The sequence below is a fragment of the Lingula anatina genome, chromosome 1 (assembly GCF_051362555.1).
Source record: "Lingula anatina isolate TDL-2025a chromosome 1, LinAna3.0, whole genome shotgun sequence".
NCBI classification, from domain to species: domain Eukaryota; kingdom Metazoa; phylum Brachiopoda; class Lingulata; order Lingulida; family Lingulidae; genus Lingula; species Lingula anatina.
In genome coordinates this window covers 61232101-61251188 of record NC_141767.1, presented here as the reverse complement: position 1 = coordinate 61251188, position 19088 = coordinate 61232101, and the positions used below count along the sequence as shown (strand labels likewise).

Here is a 19088-nt window from a genome sequence, read left to right as displayed (position 1 = left end):
ATGCAGTCTGTTTGGTAAATTTTTCTGGCAATTTAACAGTTTTTTGTGAAAATTTAATTTTTCACTTATTTGCATCTTTATTTTCTGTTCTTTGTCTGTACATTTGACAGCTTTGCTGCCTTGTTTTAATACAAATCTACAATTTCGCACTGAAACATGGTATATAAACCAAAAGCTCTTAAACTGGTATTTAAATTAAACACGCAGTTGTAACATTTCATGAATGATCACTGTCCATCTGCCTGAGTGGTGCTCTCCTATAACTCTGTCTTTGCCTTCTCATTTGTTCCTGTGCCAGTTGATGGAAGTTTTTCATCAAGGAATTTAAAAATAGAATTCATGCTGTTCCAAGATGTCTCCTCGTGTCTTTGAGTGCCTGCAGTGAAATAGGAGAGTTGATTGTTATGTCTTTGAAGGCACAGATTGTAAGATCTTTAGAAGAATTAAAATTATTAAATGGGATTGTTTTACATATATATCCTTGGCAGAGAGAGAAACATTCAAAAAGGCATATGTTTCATTATATTTACAAACAAGTATTTTGTTCCAAATGCTGTAAATTGTGATCTCTATCAAGTAACTAGCACAGGAAAAAATCTATGGATGATAGTGCAAATTACTTCATTTCTCTGTTCCCTATACAATGTCTTTCCAGTATCTTAACACAGTTAAGTGACTGGAACATTTTCTTGGCTACTGTTTACCATACCTGCAGATACCCTGGGGCAATCTTTTCTCCCATAGTTTGGCATTTCAGCATCTAATGGCTGGTCACTGGACACCCAGTTTTTAGCATTCTGTAATGTGACATGACACTTTCATTAAACAAGGCAGCAAAGCTGTCAAATGTACAGACAAAAAACAGGAAATAACTATGCACAAAATAGGCAACTGTCAATTCTGATGCAAAAATACATTATGTTAAACTGCAAATTCAACATCAAATTTTAAATATGCTGAAAAGTGAAAAAAAAAGCATAACTACTAAAATAGTGGCCCGATCATGCCAATTTTTGAACTTGACCTGCATTTTAGTAAGATCAATAACTCCTGTGAGTTTTATGACAACAGGCCTATCGGTTTTCCTTGAAATGTGTTTACAGTGTTGCATATATACTGAAAAGTGAAAAAACGGCATAACTTCTACAATAATGTGGCCTGATCATGCTGATTTTCGAACTAGACCTGCATTTTATAAATATTCATCAGCTCTGTAAATATACAGCCAAAAAGTAAAACTGACTTCCACTTATCGTGTTTACAATGAAAGTGCATGGCTCCGGCGCCGGCGTCGGCGACGACGGCGACGACAGACGCAGGTGATGGCAATATGTACAGACACATCTGTACATATTTACTGTACTGTTTGAAAACAGTCAGTGACATGGTTTTCCTTAAATGGTCATCATGGGAGCAGTGCCCAAAATAGTTTTTTTTCAAATTTTGATGCAATATAACATAATGTTTAACAGCATAATGACCATCAATTTTTAATAATAAAATATTAGTATCATGGATATTCAGAAAATATGACTAGCAAAGGTCTTCAGGCCCAAGGAACTTCAAAGTCACAACTTGAAAATGCCAAAATGTAAACAAGACAGCACTGTTCTGAAATGTTTTTTTTTTTTAATTTTTAACAATTTTTTTAACATAAAACAAAATTAACAGGTTACTGCCATTTTTATTCGATCAACTAAGAAAATTGATGAGATGGGAAAAATATCAATACAACAGTGTTAAATGTCCAATTTCCTCCATTCTCAGATTCTGAACATAGTGAATAATTGAATCTGACAAACTGCAATGGTATGAGTTTATTTCCATTTTTGAAACTTTATTACACAATATACAATAACAAGTTTACTATCATTTTTATATAATCAACTAACAATGTTGTAAAGATGCAGGAAATGTCAACCAAACACTTTTACATGTCTTATTAGTTAAATAATGAGACTGTTAATATGCCTAAGAATTGAATCTGAGGAAATGTGAAACAAGACAGCACTGTTCTGACATGGGTTTATTTCCATTTTTAACACTTTTTTTAACATAAAACAAAATAAACAGTTTACTGCAATTCTTATATGATCAACTAAGAAAATTGATGAGATGGGGAAAATATCAATAGAATAGTGTTAAATGTCCAATTTCTTCCATTCTGAGATTCTGAACATAATGAATGATTGAATCTGACAAACTGCAATGATATGAGTTTATTTCCATTTTTGACACTTTATTACACAATACACAATAACAAGTTTACCATCATTTTTACAAAATCAACTAACAATGTTGTAAAGATGCAGGAAATGTCAAACAAACACTTTTACGTATCTTATTAGTTCAATAATGAGACTGTTAACGTGCCTAAGAGTTGAATCTGAGGAAATGTGAAAAAACAGCATAACTTCTAAAATAATGCCCCGATTATGCTGATTTTTTAACTCAACCTGCGTTTTAGCAGGAATGACCACTCCTGTGAGTTTAATGACAATTGGCCTATCTGTTTTTCGTATATTGTGTTTACAGTGTTGCATATATATGCTGAAAAATGAAAAAACAGCATAACTACTAAAATAGTGGCCTGATCATGCCAATTTTCGAACTTGACCTGTGTTATAGTAAGATCGATTACACCTGTGAGTTTCATGACAACAGGCCTATCGGTTTTCCTTGAAATGTGTTTACAGTGTTGCATATATGCTGAAAACTGAAAAAACAGCATAACTTCTACAATAATGGCCCGATCATGCTGATTTTCGAACTTGACCTGCATTATATGAATATTCATCAGCTCTGTAAGTATACAGCCAAAAAGTAAAACTGCCTTCCACTTATTGTGTTTACAATGAAAGTGCACGGCGCCAGCGCCAGCGACAGTGACGGCGACGACAGACGCAAGTGATGGCAATATGTACAGACACATCTGTACTTATTTACTGTACTGTTTGAGAACAGTAAGTGACATGGTTTTTCTTAAATGGTCATCATGGGAGCAGTGCCCAAAATAGATTTTTTTCAGATTTTGATGCAATATTACATAATGTTTAACAGCATAATGACCATCAATTTTTAATAATAAAATATTAGTATCATGGATATTCAGAAAATGTGACTAGCAAAGGTCTTCAGGCCCATGGTACTTCAAAGTCACAACTTGAAAATGCCAAAATGTAAACAAAGACAGCACTGTTCTGACATGGGTTTATTTCCATTTTTAACACTTTTTAAACAAAATAATCAGTTTACTGCAATTTTTATATGATCAACTAAGAAAATTGATGAGATGGCAAAATTATCAAAAAAACAGTGTTAAATGTCCAATTTCCTCCTATCTGAGATTCTGAACATAGTGAATAATTGAACCTGACAAACTGCAATGATATGAGTTTATTTCCATTTTTGACACTATATTACACAATACACGATAACAAGTTTACTATCATTTTTACGTAATCAACTAATAATGTTGTAAAAATGCAGGAAATGTCAACCAAACACTTTTACATGTCTTATTAGTTAAATAATGAGACTGTTAACATGCCTAAGAATTGAATCTGAGGAAATGTGAAACAAGACAGCACTGTTCTGACATGAGTTTATTTCCATTTTTAACACTTTTTTTAACATAAAACAAAATAAACAGTTTACTGCAATTCTTATATGATCAACTAAGAAAATTGATGAGATGGGAAAAATATCAATAGAATAGTGTTAAATGTCCAATTTCCTCCATTCTGAGATTCTGAACATAGTGAATGATTGAATCTGACAAACTGCAATGATATGAGTTTATTTCCATTTTTGACACTTTATTACACAATACACGATAACAAGTTTACCATCATTTTTACATAATCAACTAACAATGTTGTAAAGATGCAGGAAATGTCAAACAAACACTTTAATGTATCTTATTAGTAAAATAATAAGACTGTTAACATGCCTAAGAATTGAATCTGAGGAAATGTGAAAAAAACAGCATAACTTCTAAAATAATGGCCCAATTATGCTGATTTTCGAATTCAACCTGCGTTTTAGTAAGATTGACCACTCCTGTGAGTTTAATGACAATTGGCTTATCTGTTTTTCTTATATTGTGTTTACAGTGTTGCATATATGCTGAAAAGTGAAAAAACAGCATAACTTCTACAATAATGGCCCGATCATGCTGATTTTCGAACTTGACCTGCGTTTTATGAATATTCATCAGCTCTGTAAATATAAAGCCAAAAAGTAAAACTGCCCTCCACTTATCGTGTTTACAAGGAAAGTGCACGGCGACGGCATCGGCATCGGCATCGGCGACGGCGACGACAGACGCAGGCGATGGCAATATGTACAGACACATCTGTGTCTGTACATAAAAAGGAAAATGTTACATGGTTAAATATAGAGCAAGTTCAATTGTATTCACAGACTTGGTCACTTTGGTGCACTTTTAAATATGTGCCTCAAAACCAAAGTTGTTTGAACTGTACTTTCCATTAAATATGAACAAAAACAATGAGGCTCATTTGTAGCATCATTTAATTAGGATACCATTAAACCTCTTTCACACTGAGGGACATTCTTAAGTGAGAAAGTCTGTACTGGTATTTTATAGGAGACCCTAACACATACATGTAATTGTGTGACAAATTTTTATGTACAGACACAGATGTGTCTGTACATATTGCCATCACCTGCGTCTGTCGTCGCCGATGCCGATGCCGATGGCGATGCCGATGCCGTCGCCGTGCACTTTCCTCGTAAACACGATAAGTGGAAGGCAGTTTTACTTTTTGGCTTTATATTTACAGAGCTGATGAATATTCATAAAACGCAGGTCAAGTTCGAAAATCAGCATGATCGGGCCATTATTGTAGAAGTTATGCTGTTTTTTCACTTTTCAGCATATTTTTCACATTTCCTCAGATTCAATTCGTAGGCATGTTAACAGTCTCATTATTAAACTAATAAGATACGTAAAAGTTTTTGTTTGACATTTCCTGCATCTTTACAACATTGTTAGTTGATTTTGTAAAAATGATGGTAAACTTGTTATCGTGTATTGTGTAATAAAGTGTCAAAAATGGAAATAAACTCATATCATTGCAGTTTGTCAGATTCAATCATTCACTATGTTCAGAATCTCAGAATGGAAGAAATTGGACATTTAACACTGCTTTATTGATATTTTTCCCATCTCATCAATTTTCTTAGTTGATCATATAAAAATGGCAGTAAACTGTTAATTTTGTTTTATGTTAAAAATTGTTAAAAATGGAAAAAAAAAACATTTCAGAACAGTGCTGTCTTGTTTACATTTTGGCATTTTCAAGTTGTGACTTAGAGGTTCCATGGGCCTGAAGACCTTTGCTAGTCACATTTTCTGAATATCCATGATACTAATATTTTATTATTAAAAATTGATGGTCATTATGCTGTTAAACATTATGTAATATTGCATCAAAATTTGAAAAAAAAACTATTTTGGGCACTGCTCCCATGATGACCATTTAAGAAAAACCATGTCACTTACTGTTCTCAAACAGTACAGTAAATATATATATAGATGTGTCTGTACATATTGCCATCACCTGCGTCTGTCGTCGCCGTCATCGGCGTCGCCGGTGCCATGCACTTTCATTGTAAACACGATAAGTGGAAGGCAGTTTTACTTTTGGGCTTTATATTTACAGAGCTGATGAATATTCATAAAACGCAGGTCAAGTTCGAAAATCAGCATGATCGTCAGATCGGGCCATTATTGTAGAAGTTATGCTTTTTTTTTTCACTTTTCAGCATATATGCAACACTGTAAACACATTCCAAGGAAAACCGATAGGCCTGTTGTCATGAAACTCACAGGAGTAATCTATCTTACTAAAACGCAGGTCAAGTTCAAAAATCAGCATGATCGGGCCACTATTTTAGTAGTTATGCTGTTTTTTCATTTTTCAGCATATATGCAACACTGTAAACACAATATAAGAAAAACAGATAGGCCAATTGTCATTAAACTCACAGGAGTGGTCAATCTTACTAAAACGCATGTTGAGTTCGAAAATCAGCATAATTGGGCCATTATTTTAGAAGTTATGCTGTTTTTTCACATTTCCTCAGATTAAATTCTTAGGCATGTTAACAGTCTTATTGTTTTACTAATAAGATACATAAAAGTGTTTGTTTGACATTTCCTGCATCTTTACAACATTGTAAGTTGATTATGTAAAAATGATGGTAAACTTGTTATCGTGTATTGTGTAATAAAGTGTCAAAAATGGAAATAAACTCATATCATTGCAGTTTGTCAGATTCAATCATTAACTATGTTCAGAATCTCAGAATGGAGGAAATTGGACATTTAACACTATTCTGTTGATATTTTTCCCATCTCATCAATTTTCTTAGTTGATCATATAAAAATTGCAGTAAACTGTTTATTTTGTTTTATGTTAAAAAATTGTTAAAAATGAAAAAAAAAAAATTTTCAGAACAGTGCTGTCTTTGTTTACATTTTGGCATTTTCAAGTTGTGACTTTGAAGTTCCATGGGCCTGAAGACCTTTGCTAGTCACATTTTCTGAATACCCATGATACTAATATTTTATTATTAAAATTGATGGTCATTATGCTGTTAAACATTATGTAATATTGCATCAAAATTAAAAAAAAAAACTATTTTGGGCACTGCTCCCATGATGACCATTTAAGAAAAACCATGTCACTTACTGTTCTCAAACTTACAGGAAAGAAACATGGGACTAAAATACAGCTTCAGTAGGCAATGCAGTCTGTTTGGTAATTCTTACTGCCAGTTAAACGGTTTCACATATTGGCATTTTCAAAGTGTGACTTTGAAGTTCCACGGTCTTGTTTATTATTGCATCAAAATTGGCAAAATGACCTCTTTTGCATCCTTTTTTCTGTTATTTTGTCTGTACATTTGACAGCTTTGCTGCCTTGTTTTCATTTGCTTTCACAAGATCGCCGTCTTATGTTTAGGCAGAAGTTGATAAATTGGCCATGTTGAGTTCAAGGCACCATTTAGGTGAGTCTCGTACGTCAATCTCTCAAGGTGAATCAGTACCAACTGTGTCGCTAAAGTATGCTGCTCAATGAGAAAAAGGACTAAATCCTGGAATTATAACAACTCTTAAATAAGGTATAACAAATATCACTTTTCACACAGATCTCATGGGGAGAATTTACTGTCTTCCTGTTTCTAAGTCACAAAGCAAAGCTAAAGATGATGGAAGTCACATTATCACATACACTATAGCTAATAAGTCCCCGGTCACTTTAATAGCACACGCTGTCTACATCAGACGCGCTAATGCGCACGTCCCCGACAGTGTTAATGATAGGGGGATTACGATGGACAGCGCATGTTGCTCACAGCAGTAGGCACTGCCGCCGAAGTTAAACCGGTAATTAAGTCTTTAACTTGACTAAACATGTTTTGCTTTGTAACTTGCGTCCTTCAGTCTTGCTGTTGCGGAAGCGCCGGCGGGACATATCTCCACCTTGCCGATATTTATCCCGACTATCGACTTTTAAAGTATTATTGGTTTTGATTTTATCAAAGTCTTATTATATCAGAAAACCTGCATATTTTCATACGTTAAGAGAATTATAGAAACTGTAGAAAAAGCTACTCGTACATCAGGGATAAAAAACAACACCTTGCAGCACTATTACCTATTATTCTTCACCAGAAGTTACTGTTTCACTTTTTTCTCCCAAATTACAAAGTCTGATGACAACTGAAAGCCTTTAGCCATACCTCAGGGCAGTGGGAGATAGTCTGGATTTGATTAAATGTAATAAAAGTATATTTTGAAGAATTTTCCTAGCCTTCGGCAATTTCCGCAAAGCTTCGGCATGCGCGGCAATACAGAGCTGTCGATATCTACACGCGTGAATAATAGAATTGGTGGAACAACGGTTAACGTCGTTGAGTCGTCTGCAACCTACCCGACGGGAGTTCGTGTCCCTATCGGTACTTCTGAAGATTTTTGAAATTGTCATTATTATAAATATCTATTAATATATAAAACAGTCGTGGCTAATCGTTTTTGCAACGGAAAGCACAGTAGGAAGGTTTGTTGTTATTGTTAAAGTTATTATTACTGGGGACATAAATTAGTATGCTAATCTCTTATCATGGTATAGTGATTGATACGATGGGTATCAAATAGTTTTCCTTTGATATAAACAACAAAAGAGCGGCCTTCCAAATATCTTTGCTGAATGTTTATAACGTAGGTACTATTATGCGCAAAAATATTGATACATGACGCAAACGACATTTACTAATTTTGGTAATATCAATTTTAATTAAAATTAAATTTAATTGAAATTAAAATTAAAATTTGTCTAAACGTGCATATTACCATTCACCTTGTTTAAAGGGTTCGCAACACTTTACATTCTAATACATTTTGCCAATTTTCATGTTTGCTAGTTTATTTTGATTTGAGAGAAAGCGAGAGAAGACCCTCTACTAGGGCCGCAAATTAATTATGAGTATTTTTCTTCAGTGCAAGAGACTGTGTAATGAAAAATCAATCTGTAACTCTGGTGTAGGGTGGCCTTGTGTGTGTAATAATATACAAGTAGGGGCAGGGGTACAGTTTTATAGTACAAATAGTCATTTTATACATCTTATTGATCTCATCGTCGGGTCATTGTTTACAATAGCGCTTTGTCGCTGTGCGTACCTTTTTGCATTTGAGTTAGACTCAGTCAGTAACAGCTGGTGATTTTGTCTTTTTTGCGTTTCATTGACAATATTTTGGCCACCTAAGTAGGGAAATGTGGCTCTTTGTTTTGAAATGACATTTCCATTGTTCCTTTGAACATGCAAAAGTCAACACACTTACGTCAACATACTTACTTTGTAATACCAACCCAGGGGAAGAAACAAAAGCCTCATAAGGTGTCGTCATTCACACTGTAAAAGGTGTTAATTTCATGCTTCTATTGTTTGCCCATGAATCATTATGACAAATTTGTAGGGTTGCCAGATCACTGGCGCTTCATTCAATTCTCTATATCTGCCCTGCAGCCTGGGATGAGTGATACTTGACTGACCTTTGTTTACATCTGGAGATTTTCTTTATAATTCGATCAGTGTGCATAAATTATGATATTTTCCATCAGGAAAAATACGTGATAATGTTACGATTCTAATTTTACGGATACATAATTACAAAAATTAATTCCTGGCTGCGTTAATTATGGGGGGTTGGAAAGTAATCCGTTAGAACGCAGGAGTGATGATTGCTACTCTTACCAACGGTGCATCACCGATCAACTAATCTCAGCCACCTGAAGCAGAATCACCAACAAAAGACAAATTGGACTACATCTGCCTTCTTGTTGAGGCATCTTATGTAAAAAAGGCGATAACGGTCAAAACATACGTGCTTCGTGGTTTATTAAATGTTCATCGTATTTTTTCGTTCGTTATTCTTATGAGTTAAGCAGCTTCACCTCCGTGACACCCTTTTTATTTATTTAAACCATTGTTAGATAAACCATGGGTTTCACTCCAGATTTCACGATCGAGCAGCTGATCATGAGGAGAGTGTAGCATGCTATAGTAAACTACCCCAAATATATATAGGCCTACAACACCTCCAGGGTTTCACGATCGAGCAAGTGATCATGAGGAGAGAGTGTAGCAGAGAACTTCATTAATGGTCGTCATAATTGGTGGTTGCCTTGGGAAAATGAGTTACATGATTACATAATACAGATACATAATAACATAAGATTAATACTAAAATTTTCCCTGATACAAAAACCCCTATTTGAGCGCTTATTCCTGACTGCGTTAATTACGGGTGATTAGAAAGTAATCTATGAGGACGCAGGAGCGATGATCGCTACTCTTACCAACGGTAAATCACCGATTTACTTGACTCCGCTACTTCGAGCAAAATCACACACCACCAAAAGACAAATTAGACCACGTTCGTCCTCTTATTAAAACAAAGAATGTAAAAATGTGATGTCGGTCAAAGAAGAGGCCTAGACTACGTGCTTCATGGTTTATTAGATAGGCCTATTCATTGGATTTTTTTTATTTCATTATAATAGCTTCACCTCGCGAGACCCTTTTTTATATATTTAAAACACAGCACCCCACTGATCATATAGAAAGGGAGTGTAGCAAAGAACCTCATTAATGGTCGTAATAATAGGTGGTTGCATTGTAGGCCTAACCTTGTTCATTTTAGTCGACAGACTAAGCTAGAAGAAAGAAAAGATCATTATCGCCTCTCTGTACTTAGGAACAATAAGGATGGCTAGTGGCAGCATTTATAAGTTCTTTTATTTAGAAACTTTCCGATCCTTTGTCTGGGACTGCGTCCGAGAAACGGCGATAACGACAGAGACGTCCTCGAACACTTTGGACTCAGTGCAAATAAAAAAAAATCCGTTAAGAAGTAGCCTTTAAATGTCCTGGCAAATAATTTTGCGATGGCTCAGAGAGTTCTAGAATGAATGACAAGCAACGACATTAGGGTTAATAATAGACTAAAAACTATCAGAGTGTAGGCCTGTCTTACTTCATTTCTAAGGCCATCTTGTGATACGAGTCATGCTACACTACAAAAGAGGGGGTAGCAGTGGATGATTTAATACAGGGATACCAACGATAGTATATCAATAGAAAATCGCAATCCTCAAATGTTTTTTAATTCATTAAATATAAACGGTCTTTTCTCGTACAATGGGTCTGGTATAGTTGTATTGGCCTATCAGTTGGAAACACGTGGTTCGTCTACAATTGCAAATGGCGGAGGTGCCGTGGTAGTTATTGTCGTAAAATTAGCTGGATACGGTGCACGTGAGAAAATTATTCATTAAATTTAGTTTTCGAGCGTCAGCTTAATCTGGTAAAATGCGAGACGAAAAAAATGATAGATAGAGCCTTATGAGCCACTGTAGAATGATGCCGAATAATACATCAACGACGTAGTTTATCGGCAGATAAACGTGTTTCCATTCTCGGCTGACTGAGGAAAGGTTTGAGAGAGCATTTAAAGAAGAGGCGGTCGAACCAATAGTGAGTAGGAAGTGTGCTGCAATCAAGACGAACAATACCGATCATAAGTGGACAGCTAATAACCCCTAATTAACCCCGGGTTACGCGCTGCTGTGTTGACTCCTTGCTGGGAAGGGGTAGCGGCCTCCTACTGCTGTGCGTAATCAAACATTGTCTTCTAACATGCGGCTACACGACGGTTGCATTGTATTAATAAAGTAATACCTATTCATAAGGAAGGGGGCGGATGGTAATCTTACGAGAATTAAATCAGTTATCGATCATACGCGTACCAATAGTCGTGTTTTTTTTTAGCTATACGGTATATTACCTGCATATAGAATTCTTCAACTTTCTCAGAAGCTTCTTGGTGTTTAAGACTATGAACAGAGTCTGTAAAGGCAATGGCATAAACTCGCTGCAACACTTCCTCTTCTTTTTCTTTGGTCTATTATAAAAAAAAGTATTTTAAACTTTAAAACTATTCCTATTAGTAAATCTCATTTATTCTGAAATTCCCTTTCATACAAACATTACAGATATTTAATTAAGAAAAACTATACATCAATATTAACCTGCTGACTTCTTGTATACATCATTGTTTAAAGTAAGATTTCGAGACAAGCTCATTTACACTCATTCAAAATGTTTGTAAAAAACATAAATGATGCTACCATTTCATGAAATTACAAAGCTGGAAACTGTCAAAAGCAGAAAGGATAGAAATACTAAAAAAAATGTACAAAATTTTAAAATTAAGAGATAATTTTAAATGACCCGATATGGAATGAGCCATGCATTTAACAATAAAAAAAGTATACGTAGGTAAAAATTATCCAACAACTTACCAGGCATACAGTTACAATCCCACCATAACTATGAGCAATGATGGCAATATGTTTTGCAGCAGCTTTGCTTACAAAATGGTCCCACACATATAACGCATGCATTTCTGGAGAATCATTACCCTAAATAAAATTGTAATATTGCTTTGTTTACATCAGCAGTTTTCATTTAATGTCACCTGTTTTATTTTACTGACACCATTTCAAAAATATAAAAATAAACATATCCACATGAAAGTTCTATTCTTTGTGAATAACTGAACTTCATTTTGAATAAATACAGTATAGATGTGTCTTTACCGATTTAATGAACTATATTTTTTGTAAATATTAAAAAAGAAAATCACCCTTATCATAGTTTCAATTCCATCTTTCCACACTGCAGTATTCTCGTTGGTGTTGAGCACAATAATGCCATGTCCATCTTGCATTGCCTTCTTAATAAACGGAAGCTGAGTCCCACTGTTCAAGCAGTCATTGATGATCAACCTAAAATAGAGAACGGCTTAAAATATTCCAACTGGATTTCTTTCAGAGGCCAAATAAGGTGGCAGCACCAAGACTAAGTGATATAGTCCAGATACAGACCTTCAAACTGAACCTTGTTTACAAAATCATAATAAAATTTAAATTGGAGCAATTCACATGTTTAATGTTAAGTAAACAAACATTTAGAAATAACCACACATTCATATAAATCAGACTCATTACCCTTTTCTTACCTTCTTGCCCATTGTCCAGCTCTTACTACCCCACTTCCATGAATAAGAATGAGCAGTTTATCAGGATTGGTTAATGCATCCTTACTCATGAAAAAGAAACTTCTTGGCTCATCCTCCTCTTTAGCATCAACCTAAAAGAGATGGACTAATTGTTTCCTGGTTCCAATGAACATGGACAAAATTATGAACGTTATTATGTCCAAGCACAGAATGAGGTAACAATGCCATGTCAACCACAAGAAAAGTGTGCTAAAATGCCACACTGTATCCACTGTGGCAAAAATTTCACTCTAGCTGCAAAAATTTCAGTCTAGCCTGATAATGTAGACTGCACACTACTTTCTTTAAAAAGTCGTTGCTTATTTGATCAGAATTCCACTCACTCAGAAAGACTTCTCCACGTTCCATTAACTTGCCTTTTAAGGACAAAAGTTCATCACAATGAAAAATGTGAACTTACTGGTACATACACCTTTTCCAGCCCAGCTTTTTCTAAGAGGTTATAAACATATTCTGTGATAACCTGAAATGAGGCAGCAAAGCTATAAAAGGGACATATATAAATGATAACAATGATGGAAGCAGTGCCTAAGGCCACACTTGGATAGTTTGATGTGGCCGTTTATTTTAAAACCTACCATATGTTGAGGAGCCAACTGGAGCATGTTAAGGACCCCCTTCCAAAGGAACAGAAATCCAATGTTGTCTATGGTATATGCTGTAAAGATGACAAGTGCACTGAATTGTGTGGGTGAAACTAAACAGTTCCTCAAGAGCAAGATGAGCCAACACAGATGTCCCCAGCTGTGGAGACACATATGGTTCAGCAATACTACAATTAATCTTACTAGTAAGCTATCTGGTCACTCCTGTGACTTGTAGGATGTGATAGTGTTGGACAAAGAAGAGGACTGTTTCCGGAGAGGTGTCAAGGAAGCCATCCATGAAGGGATAAAGATACGGATCATACCAATACTGAACTGGAGCTGGGGATCTGTGTTTCCAGCTACACCATATGTGAACCAGGCCCTGGCACCAATTCCATGCCGCCTGTCATGTGATTACCACTAGTAATACCACTAGTAATTTCACCTGTAGTGAAAGTTCCCTAAAAATGTCTAATTCTCTGCAAAACATCTAGCAGATCTACATGAGTGTCCAGTATTAGACTTAATATTTTTGCCTTTGAATATCAATTAACACTACTTACACAGATCAAGTTACGTCAAAATCCAATAACTATTTCACATTATTACATTTGATATTCAAAGCAGATAAACTGAGGATATCCCCCCTTTGTGCAGAAACACATGGGGTAATGGATATAACAACAAAAAAGAAAGTTAAATTTACTTTAAAATTGTTTATTAATTTGGCACTAATATTAAGATTAGTATCTAAAATTAGAAAAAGTCATTAGCAAAATGTAGGCATTTATTAAGTATGAAACCACCTTAATCATTTAAAAATTGGTTAAAAATATTTATGGTTTTAAGAAATGCCACCAATGTGTGATTGAAAAACAGCCCTGAATATGATCTATTTCACTAAGCCATGCTCAAGAGACCATAATTTTTTTTTGCAATATTATCCATTTTTTTTATAAACTAATTTATTTATGATCAAAACATACACACCTCTCCCAGTGCTTCATACCTCCTCTGGTTGAAAAAATGATCATCCCTTACTTTAAATATAAATGATTCCTTAGTTTCTATGTGCTCTAGATAACCCTCTGAAATTTGATAGAAGGACCGATATAAAAAACAAAACAAAATTTTAAAACTTCAGACTAAAGAGTATCCTACTTACTTTCAAGTGCTACTTTTTAAAGATATTTTAAAAAATATCTATTGTAACTATGTTCTTTTCTAAAAGAGCAATTAAGATCAAGTAAACTGACATCACTAAGCCAACACAACACTTGTACTATTTTAAGGTGCAATAAGCTGTCCGGTTCTCCAGTCCATTAATCCACATGTAAATACTACGCCAGACAATTGCCACATAAATATATAATCATTTTGGTGGTAACTAATTCTCTTAGAGCAATGCTCTGGTTGGGCAAATAAAAATATGAAGATTGACACTTTAGTAGTACATATCTTGCAATGTATTTGACAGGCCGCAAACTGCCAGCAAATGACTTGACATGGGCACTTGCTGGCATCGCATCATCAATCAAGTTTATGCATCAAAATAAGGTCCTCATGAAAGTCTTGGCAAAGTACAATGATGATTTTTAGTTTTAAATTACTGCTACCTTATATGTCTTTTTTATTATAAAAATTGATTACTTAGATATGAAACATTAATGGTTCCTTATGTTAGCATTCACACAAAAATTAGAACATTCAGAAGACTCTGAAAGTCCTCATGACTTACCATCATTAAAAGTGTACTCAAAATCTTCAAGTTTCTTTGGAAATTTATACTCCTCTTCCTCTGTACTAGTGTCTGAAATGTGATGTGAAAATAACATGAACTATGAAACATATTTAGTCAACATAACTATCAACTTTCTAATAAAATTTTTGAAACAATGGTACATAAGTAAAAACTAGACAGCAAAGCTGGCAAACATACAGACATTAGGCGGAAAAAAAGTGCACAAAATAATGTTTTGGCCAATTTTGATGCACTACTACATAATGCTTTAAAACAGCAAAATCACCCTTACCCTTTTACACTCTTACTACAGGTAACATGGGCATTGAAAAACTAGCAAATGATTCAGTTTTATGGGCTATAAAAGCCATTGAAAATCCTAATGTGTGGGATAAAAACAGAATAATGCAAGCGCGAATGTAAATTGATCATGCTGATTTTTGAAAGCAACCTGCCTCTTTACCAAACAAAGTCACTCAGTAAATTTAAAGTAAAACAAAAAAGACAGTTTGGAAGTTATGGGGCAAAGGTCATGTGTCGGACAGCAAGAGCAACGACACGGACAGACAGAACAGTCAGAATATATACAGACATTGTAACTCTAAGTGTCTGTATATAAAAACTGAGAAGAATCAAAGTACTGAGTAACTACGTGCCTTTTGATATACAGCACATCCATACATTCATTCTTCTTAACATTCCGGTTTATTTCAATGGTAGAGTGGCATGTCTCTTAGGATAACCTGACTATGTTGATCACAATTGTAAGGTGTGAGAGATAACAAACTGGGACATTGACCCAAATCCTCTAATGAAAAACATATGAATGTAGGTTAATCGTGATTGTAAATATTATAACACCAAACTATTTCCACTCTCATTTCTACATACATACCAGTAGTACTAGTATCACAAGTATTGACTTCATCTACCTATGTAGCACAAAGTTTAATGTATTAGCACCCTGATTAATTATCAAGGAGGAGGTTTACCTGTAAGATCTGCAGTTTCGCTTTCTTTTCCTTCTTCGGTGTGTTTTTCCTGTTCAGCCATTACTTTGACTGATTTGACTGAATGACCTCCTTGTGTCAAAGCACCAGACAATATCAGAACAAGCAGAACTACTGACTTGAACTGAATATGCAAATTTCTGCAGGCAAACTATAAGATAAAGCTTTATAAGGTTAATTTGACACTGTGAGATTGGACAATAAGTTTCAAATTGTGAAAGGGGCTTTTTATGGCAATCAAATCCTTGTCAATACGTCCCTATATGTCCACGCACCATTACTCCCCTGCACCGTTACATTCCTCTGGCATCAATACATCCCTACGCAGATACTCCCCCGCATCTTAAGGTCTCTGCACCAATACTCCCTGCACACATTTTCACTTACCCACAACATAGACTCCCTTGGCTTTGTTTAAAATGCAACATCCAAAACACATTTCTTGATTTAAAAATTCTTTCTGATATATATTTTTTCAAAAGTGCACAATTTTGGGACCCAAAAGACACACATTTTATTCTGAATCTTATGGAAAAATATGGCAACAATTACTAAAATTGGTCCGCATTGCAACTTGATCTTTTATGACCGACTTAGTGTGCAGCTCAACTGTACAGCTCTTCTTTATTATTTTTAAAAAGAAATGTCACTTCGTTCTTCAACAGGTGTTAGGGTATACAGATTACACACCCTTTTCATTTATTGATTGATTTTACTTGTAGGCTCTTCTTCGAGCACTGCTCAAATTGTTGAATCATTGAGTTATAAAAAAGGTAGCATTTAAGTGATAAATTGTCTCCTTTGTTGCAGACTTTGTGGAAATGTGAGATTTAAAAATTTCCTTAGGCAATTCCAGGAACCACTAAAAAAGTTCAATGCGCTTTAAAATATTGATTTTCTTATCAAATTTATATGACCTATATTTTAATAAAAATGCCAGTAATATACTGATACAATTAAGGAAGCAATGATGCAGGGGAGATCGATGTGGGGGAGGTAGTTTTACAGGGAATGTATGGATGTTGGAATCTATTGGTGTGAAGTCGTATTGATGCAAAATAAAGCAAAAATTTACTAAAGGAGAGTATCGATGCAGGGAAATGACCACAATAAATAAAGATCAAATTGTCAATAACTATAAAGACTGACACCCTTTAACATTTGCATCTTTTCATACATTCCCGCCTACTGGTAGCTCATTTCAGAATACATTAATACAGCTGGGATGTTGTAGTAATATAACCTACATATACATGTGCCCAATTGACTTGTAAATCTCTAAACTGTTTGCCACTTACATTAGTACTACTGTACGTAGTTTCAACATTTATCACAATCAATCGGACCAGCACACACCAGCCAGAATAACACAGGTAGAGTAAGGTACAGTAATTCACTGAAATATGCTTTTACCTGCTCACAACAGCTTCTATATAGTTCCTGTACTTGTGAAGGTGAAACTGGCATCAACAAAATCACGTGGGGAATCCCCGTCCGCGTTTACTCATGGTGCATCCATGTCAAATACCCGTATGTATCGCAGGAGGCGGTAATGCATGCAAACAGTGTTAGAAAATTAAGGCTGGACCGTCTGCCCGGGGCCGACAACTTTCAGAACGGGCTGAGAAGTTTTCCCACCCAGGAGACATTTAGTCCAGCTACTTTTCAAGATGGCTGGACTTTCGGTCCAGCAACTTATTTTCCTAAGAGGCAAACATGATGCAAACATTGGTGCACTGGGTGGATTAAGAAGAAGTTTCTTTCACGTGTTTACATTGACTGCTGTGACCTATGCCGTAAAGGTTTAAAATCCTCGTGTAGATCACACGATTTATTAAAAAAAGATATATGTTGTTGATACTCTGGGTCATACATGTCATTCAGGGGCCAAATCAGGTCAAGTCACACATTCAGGTGTTATATAGTTACCAGACCACTGAGGGTTTAGTTTCACACATGGACAAAATCACGTTATTATGTCCAAGTTTCACATAGTGGTGATTTCACGTTCAAATTTCATTTCAGAAACTTCCACATTTAAATCAAATAAAATCAACATTTGGTAAAGATTGTTCAGATGTCTCCTTTATAATGATACATATTACATGAACCTGTTTATGTATTTTATTCATTGGAAAGAACTGTAACCGACTTTTAAAAAGGATGTTTTCAGTTTTAAAAGGATTGAATAGCTTCTGGATTGTCCGTGCTGTCTCAGCCAGAGAAATAAACATAGATATCAGCCAGTTTGAAATTGATCTCTGGAAAACATGATATCATAGCTGTTGTTTTACCTGCTGGAGAGGGGTCCGCCATATAGATAAACGTCCCAATAAAACATTCGTCCCGATAGATACGTCTCTATAGGGCCTACATAGTCTACACGTTTACGTCTCGTTAAATTTACGTTCCGATAGATCCACCAACAGATTCCTATAAACCCACGTATCTTTAGATCCAGGTACCGCTAGATCCATCTATCTGACATCCTAATCGGCTAAAAGGCCGATATCAACTTGTGATACAGGTATGAGGCTTTCGAGTGATAGTCGGGCTGCGAATACTGATCCACTTAGTGATCTGACTTAATTACAACCTGACATTTATCATTCATTCATTTTTTTATGTATTTATATATTTATTAGGTGTTCAAACAAGACATACATGTACTGAGTACGTTCGCGTCTACACGTCTATCACACTCTAAAGTTCGGGAACGCGTCGTAAACATGAAACAGAACACATTTTAAGTGTGCAAATGTTACATTTTGAGAACGCTTTAAACAGTGTTCTGGCGCCAGAACACTGAGCGTTGTGAAATATAGAACACATTTTTTTTTTTTTTTTTTGTTTTGTTTTGTTTTGTTTAGAACACATTTACATGTAAATTCAGAACACTTTACGTGTTCGAATGTTACATTTTGAGAACGCTTTAAACATTGTTCTGACGCTAGAACAGTAAGCGTTGTGAAATATAGAACACATTTTTGTTCTTTTTATGTTCTTTCACTGAGTATTGTGTGAAAACGATCTAGTAGAATAATTTATTGCTGAAAGGATTAATATGTGTACTG

General features: G+C 35.1%; 1 protein-coding gene across 4 annotated transcripts; it reads right to left on the bottom strand.

Annotated features, from left to right (window-relative positions):
• Nucleotides 1-52: 52 nt before the first annotated feature.
• LOC106155111 (cotranscriptional regulator ARB2A homolog) lies at nucleotides 53-17921 on the bottom strand. 4 transcript variants are annotated; one of them, XM_087000151.1, is made up of 11 exons: nucleotides 17428-17921; nucleotides 15997-16165; nucleotides 15002-15073; nucleotides 14254-14351; nucleotides 13077-13139; nucleotides 12617-12747; nucleotides 12242-12383; nucleotides 11898-12017; nucleotides 11381-11497; nucleotides 710-797; nucleotides 53-376 (listed from the first exon to the last, which is right to left on the bottom strand). In XM_087000151.1, the coding sequence occupies exons 1-11, from the start codon at nucleotides 17479-17481 to the stop codon at nucleotides 258-260; spliced, it is 1173 nt and encodes a 390-aa protein (XP_086856277.1). In that variant the 5' UTR covers nucleotides 17482-17921; the 3' UTR covers nucleotides 53-257. The 4 variants fall into 4 exon arrangements, with proteins under 4 accessions (XP_086856277.1, XP_086856278.1, XP_086856279.1 ...); XM_087000152.1 differs by having other exon boundaries at nucleotides 17313-17450; XM_087000153.1 differs by lacking the exons at nucleotides 15997-16165; nucleotides 17428-17921 and adding an exon at nucleotides 15661-15753.
• Between the last annotated feature and the right edge of the window lie 1167 nt (nucleotides 17922-19088).